Source organism: Triticum dicoccoides, chromosome 5B, assembly GCF_002162155.2.
Source record: "Triticum dicoccoides isolate Atlit2015 ecotype Zavitan chromosome 5B, WEW_v2.0, whole genome shotgun sequence".
Lineage (NCBI taxonomy): Eukaryota > Viridiplantae > Streptophyta > Magnoliopsida > Poales > Poaceae > Triticum > Triticum dicoccoides.
This window is the reverse complement of record NC_041389.1, coordinates 121,186,546-121,192,860: the sequence shown is the minus strand read 5'-3', so window position 1 is coordinate 121,192,860 and position 6,315 is coordinate 121,186,546. Positions and strand designations below refer to the sequence as shown.

At 43.2% G+C, this 6,315-nt stretch overlaps 1 protein-coding gene and 1 non-coding gene across 7 annotated transcripts; both read left to right on the top strand.

Annotated features, from left to right (window-relative positions):
* The first annotated feature begins 299 nt into the window (after positions 1-299).
* Positions 300-5,026, top strand: LOC119307729. Of its 6 annotated transcripts, none has more exons than XM_037583810.1 (6): positions 300-499; positions 1,271-1,426; positions 1,679-1,731; positions 2,003-3,338; positions 3,418-3,588; positions 3,908-5,026. In XM_037583810.1, the coding sequence occupies exons 2-6, from the start codon at positions 1,285-1,287 to the stop codon at positions 4,765-4,767; spliced, it is 2,562 nt and encodes an 853-aa protein (XP_037439707.1). In that variant the 5' UTR covers positions 300-499; positions 1,271-1,284; the 3' UTR covers positions 4,768-5,026. The 6 variants fall into 6 exon arrangements, with proteins under 6 accessions (XP_037439707.1, XP_037439706.1, XP_037439705.1 ...); XM_037583809.1 differs by having other exon boundaries at positions 2,000-3,338; XM_037583808.1 differs by having other exon boundaries at positions 301-499; positions 1,997-3,338.
* A 211-nt stretch (positions 5,027-5,237) lies between these two features.
* On the top strand, positions 5,238-5,310 carry TRNAK-CUU. The gene has a single exon. It is a non-coding gene; the product is annotated as a tRNA-Lys (tRNA).
* Positions 5,311-6,315: the final 1,005 nt, after the last annotated feature.

Genomic DNA, 6,315 nt, shown 5'->3' with positions numbered 1-6,315 from the left:
TCCTGCGCTTCGCGGGCGGCGTAGCTGTTCCGGCGATCCATATGCATGCGTACGCGCGCAAGAGTTGCTCTGCGACCTGAGACCGATCGACGCGCGAGAGTAGCAAAGGAACCGGGCGCGGGGGTTCGATATTTAATACAGGAGACGTCGTCATCCAGTTTGAGCCGGTTACGGAAGGAAGCAAATCCGATTCGAGCTCCTCGCGTGCCCCTTCAAGTCCCATGGGCCTCGCTTTAAAAAAAAAGTCTCATGGGCTTCTAACTCTAAGCCCGGGAGAAGAGAGGGAAAGAAAGGTGAGGAGGAGCGCGTTCCTCTCCGGCTCTCTCTCCTCTCTTGCGCTCACGCTCAGTTTTTTGTTTAACCGCTAGGGATAGGGAAAGAGGGGAAACAACAGAGAGCGAGAATAGGCATTAGTCCGTCAATGGAGGGGAGGAGCAGCAGCTCCATTTCCCTTCTCCCGCCGCACATCCCGAGGAACGAGCCCTTTTTCTCCACCCTGGTATGATGATCTCGCGCTGTTCCCCCCTTTTTCATGTTATTAGGATGGTGTTAATCCGTTTTTTCTTGCCATGTGATGTGGTACTTTTCATCTTCGAGTGTCTGCTGATCCTTGGAAATCTTGCAATTTGATGGATTAGGGGCCTTTTATTAACCCTGCCTAAAGGATCCGCATTGCGTTTCTTTAATTTGGTCGCAGATTTTCAACATCCCCCAGAATTAACTGTTACTCCCTCCGTTCCTAAATATAAGTCTTTGTAGAGATTTCACTATGAACCACATACGGATGTATGTAGATGTATTTTAGAGCGGTGATTCACTCATTTTGCTCCGTATGTAGTTCATAGTGGAATCTCTACAAAGACTTATATTTAGGAACGGAGGGAATAGATATTTAGGATAAGCCCCCAAAAAAGGTCACAGCTGTTAGTCTTTACCTCCGTATCAAAATATAAGACGTTTTTTGGAATATTTTGGTACGGGGGTAGTTCTCTTCAAGAAACTCGAGTCGAGATGGACTATACTAGTATTTGATTTACTTGGAATACATGATTTTCTCAACAACATGGAACACGTCATGATGAGTTCAATACAAGTTATGGCATTTCTATCTAATTCTCTCTCAGAAAGAAAAACATATGATGGCACGTGAAATATGGGATATTACAAATATCTTTATTTCTGCGCGATGGAAAGTGAAATATGGGATATCTCACCGTTTTGGATTAGCTGCAGGTGTTCAGGATCTAACTTCCTTCTGCATTGATTTCAGCTTTCGCCGGAACAATGGCGGAGGGCAGGCGGCTCGATAGGCGGGGCCCAGGCTGCCTCGAGGGCTTGTTCAAATTTCTTGCCCTCAACCAAAAATTGCAAACGCCAAAACTGATTGCCTATCAAAAGCATGGGGAAGGAAATGACAACACACTCAGTAAGGTTCTGCATGCTTCCAGCAGCAATTTTGCAGTTTTCTGAAGCCTTACTGTCTTTACATGATTGTGTCTGTTACTAGTCAAGTTCCTCACTTTGTTTTTCCTTGTCTTGAATAGGATCTTGCTATAGATTATGCATTGCTGCTCATTTGCCAAAGTTGGTTGCAAAAAGGCTCGACTACGATAACCACATCTTTCTTGGCAATATAAAGTTGTAATGTGTTTGCTATTTCTTTTTATATATGATGCAGGAGTAAAAGTTCCGAAACCCATAAACGGCATAGAAAAAGAAGAAACTGTTCAGGTATGTGCTCAAATTCAACATTGCATTTGCTTTAATGGTAAAGGCAGGCTTCAACCTCTCATAGGTATCTACTGATCATTGGTATATTAGCATTAGAGAAAGCCAGAAATTTAAAATTATCATGTTCTGAGTCCCAAGAAAACTACGAGCCTACCTGTCAATTTTCAACTCATTTTCTGATATTTATCTTAAGTTCCCGAGTGCAGCATGTGGCTAAAATTACTCTAGACCCCGTATTAATCGCTAACTGCTTTCTTATACTCAGAAGGAGACTGACAGCGTTTCTCCAACGACGAAGGCCAGCATGTTTACATGGAAGACACTCATGTTCAGGAAGAAAACACACAAGAAAGATCAAAAGAAGATTGAATCGCATTCCAATCCGCGTGACAGCTCCCCATCGTCATCACGTTTGATACGCTCCAGCTCAATCCATCATTCAAAATGCTTCGAATATGTGGTTCCTGATGAGTTGGCTTTGGAGTACCAGCGAATGAACGAATCGAGCTCCACTGAGACAGGCTCTAGTCAGGGTGCACCGCAGTCATCACATCAGAGCCCTAGAGGTCCCGTTTTTCAGGAGTCGCGCAAGGCTTCTGGTAGCATTAGTGGCAAACATAACTTGATTGCAGAAGCACCCTGTGAGACCATACCTGAGAACCTTACTACTGAGAATGAGGTCTCCTCTAAGCAGAAAAGCCTTGACGATTCAACGCATCACTCGAAGGAGTTCTTGGATTTCCTTGAATTGTTCAATGCACACAGGGAACTGTTTCTCAAGATTCTTCACGATCCTTCCTTGTTAGTACCACCTGAACAGCAAGAGCAAGAAGCTTCCTCTAGCGGTGCAGTACCGCTGAGCAAATTAGAATCGTTCCCAAGACCAGGAGGATCATCAGGGAAGCGTAACCCTATATTTGATCGGAGCGACAGTGAGAAAAGCAGAAGGGCAGAAATCCAAAGGTCGCCGTCAAGGCCTAAATCTGACCTTGAAGGCGCAAAAGTCATCAGTACAAGAATGCCTTCTGGTGTCGAGGCATCAACAGTTTCTCTTGCAGAATCAAGAAGCCTAAAAAAAGCTGGAACCACTTCAAGTCGATTTAAAGCTATAAGTAAGAAGATCAAACATGTCGTAAAGGACGGAGTTTTTCATAAAATGCCTTATGGCCAAAAGATGGCTGAGTTAACCAAGAGCACCTCCACGAAGAAATTTGCCCAGGAGGAGAAACAAATACGAAGATCATATTCTATTGCAGAATCAGTAGACAAGTACTCGACTCTCTATGATTCAATGTCAAGGGAGTCAAGGATTTCCTTCGAAAGACCAAGTACAGCAGTGGAAGACGATGCAAGCTTAAGAGACAAGAAGTCGCCAATGCACATGAAAAGAATAACTTCTCTTCCAGAAATGGAATTATATGCTCCTCAAAAAGATGCTCTAACTGAATTTCCTGGTTCTCAGATTGTGCCCAAGACATATGATGTGGAATCTGATCGGTTTTCTTCACATCAAAATGGCTCCTTCAGTATTGTCACAGAAGGAAATTTGTACCCTGATTACATCACAGAAAGAACAGCAGATATTTACAGTGAACAAAATGATGAAGGTATGAAAGGACAGGAAGATTATCTTAAGGTGAACTTTACATAAAAGCGACTTACTGTTGTTTCCGGTGATTTCTGCAGAAGGTGCTTTCCTTTGTTCTCTAGAAGAAGATTTACGTAGCATTCTCCGAACTCCCAGTTCGTCTTCTTTTGGCCAGTCTTTCTCCCATCGACGCATCAACAGTTTACCTTCTTTTGACCGGACATTTTTTCAAGATCACAGCCGCAGTTTTACTGAGCATTCTGTAGCAGGTGAAGTATAGTGAAACTTGAACCTCTGTAGACATCGGAACAAACAAGTAGCAAAATTTGGTTGGTATATTTCCCATTTAAACACAGAGTAGCTAACCTCTACCGAAACAGTCATGAAAATATGAAGCATCGGTTGTTTTCATAAACAATAACCCAAATACTTTCATAATATCACCTTTTGTATGGAAGTAGTAATTCTTCCTAATTTTCCATGCCATGGTAAACTAATAGCTTGCACTTGCATGCATTTTACCATGATTGCGAGGCATTATTCTATTTTTAAGGAAGATTAGTACACTTATGTTCTTGACATATTCAGATTCAGAACCGACATTTGAAGATATGCAACTGGAGGATGATGAGTGGTTGGTCAAGCCATCACAGGCTTCAGGAGAATATGCTGCCAATTTCAAGAATGACCAGTGGCTAATTAGGCCACTGCAACCCTCAGGCATCGATGCTACTGATCATGAGGACGAAGAGTGGGTTGTTGAGACACCACAGCTGCTAGGTGCCAATGCTGTCGAGGATGAAGAGTGGCTGGTCAAGCCGGCGCTGCCCTTGGGTGCCGATGATTCGAATTCAGAGTTCCAGTTTATACATGAATTCACCGAACAAAATGATGCAGGTTCCTTGAACATTTATGTCAATGACGAGAATGAGGCTGATTTCCAGTATGTGAAGGATATACTCAAGAAATCCGGGTTCAGCTGTGGCGAGGCCGATTGGTATGCATCCAACCAACCACTCAGCCCAGTGATCTTCGAGGAGGCAGAATGCTCATGTCAGGATCTTGAGATGACCAATGACGAGCCCCACAGCATCGTCAGGCGCATGCTCCTGTTTGATATCATCAACGAGGTCCTGATGCACATCTACGACTCCTCCCTCGTCAACGGTCCGTGGCATTCGCGCTTCGACCCGCGCACCAGGCCGATACCCATGGGGTCCCATGTCCTTGAGGAGGTGTGGGCAAACGTTAGCTGCTACCTGAGCCTTCAGTGGAAGCCCAACACGACGGTGGACGACATTGTGGCGCATGATGTTATGAGGAAGGACAGCTGGATGAACCTGCTGTACGACGCGGAGTGTGTCGCGCTGGACCTGGAGGATCTTATGGTGGAGGACCTTCTGGATGATGTTGTTCTTCAGATAGTGTTAATATCTATCGACGAATGACTTCTGGAATAAAAGCTAATTGTCTCTGAACACTTGGCAATGCGTAGATGTTTCTAGACACAGAAAGCAGAATAGACATGGAAGTAGATAGCAGATGAATAGAATATTTAAAAGACAGGTCTTAGTTATGTGCTTGGTCTATACTTGTACTGTATGCATTCTAATTGTACTCAAACTGCCAGGGAGCTCGTTGTAGTTCATATTGGTTGCCTGGTTGGTATACGCACAGTGTCTTGAGCAGTTAAGCTGACTGTCCTAAGTGATATCATGCTGGAGTTTATCCTCCAGTTTGAACATGTAAAATGCTCGTTTTTGTAAGTAGGAAAACGTTCTTCTGTGAACGAATAGGAATTTTGGCGATATTATCTGATGATCACTGTGGTCTCCAACCGTTGCTGTGGTCCTTCGAATTTGCAGCTATACATTATCTTAGTTTCTGTTCATCCAAATATATGTTTTTCAGATATTAGGCCCGTCTAGCTCAGTTGGTAGAGTGCAAGGCTCTTAACCTTGTGGTCGTGGGTTCGAGCTCCACGGTGGGCGATTTTGAATTCTTTTTTTACATTGTAGATGGTTCAGTTCGATGTATACTTGGCAGATGACTCAATTCTAACTTTTGCAATTGTTGTTTGTGTCACACCTTCTTCCTTTTTTAGCAATCACGCCTAACTGCTTTTTTTTCCTTTTTTTGCGAGAATCACACCTAACTTTGACAGAAACTATCCATCACAGCAATACAACAATCCAATCGAATCAAGGACGTTTGAATAGAAAGTGACAATATTAATCTTGATTATTAATCCGGTGAACAGCACAGCATAGGATTACTTTCCAATATTAAAACGCATGTTCCTAGTCACAATATTAGTCTATGTTTGATTTAGATCGTGATGGAACTGAGGTTCTTCATCACAAGAGTTCAAATTCTAGCTCCTGCTTTCCTTGCTTCTCTATGTGTTCTCTGAAAAAATACACCATGGGCTTGGACAAAAAACATGTTGAAAATTTGGACCATATGTCCGACCTTTTACTTTAAAACGAGAAAATACCAAACATTTACCAAGCAATGCTCAAATTAGAAGCAACTAAATTTCAAGCTATTCCAAAGCTAGATAATAATAACAAGTTTCTCATCTATAGATGAATAAAAATCACATCACCAGAGACCTCAAATTATTTTGAAAATCAATCACTGGGGGAGCGGGGGTGGGGGAGAAATCCCCACCTATATTTTGATCTCATCAAAAAAAGATTGATCCAATTTATGTGGGTTGAAAACCATTTCTCTAGTTTATGTGCGAAAGCGTATCGAAAATCTTAACACTCGAAGAAGCAATACATCTCACGGAGGCAGGCGCGCGCGCGCAGAGGAGACCAATACAGCGCATCGAAATGCCATGTACATGATAGAGGGTTGATGGACACGCGTAGGCTAGTGGTATTTTCTGGCGTCGTGGTGAAGTCGACGGCAGATGGGTCTGGCAAGGTCTAAGCCATGATCCCTCCTAAAGATGGGACGACGGATCTTAAAGCGTGCGCATGTGATGC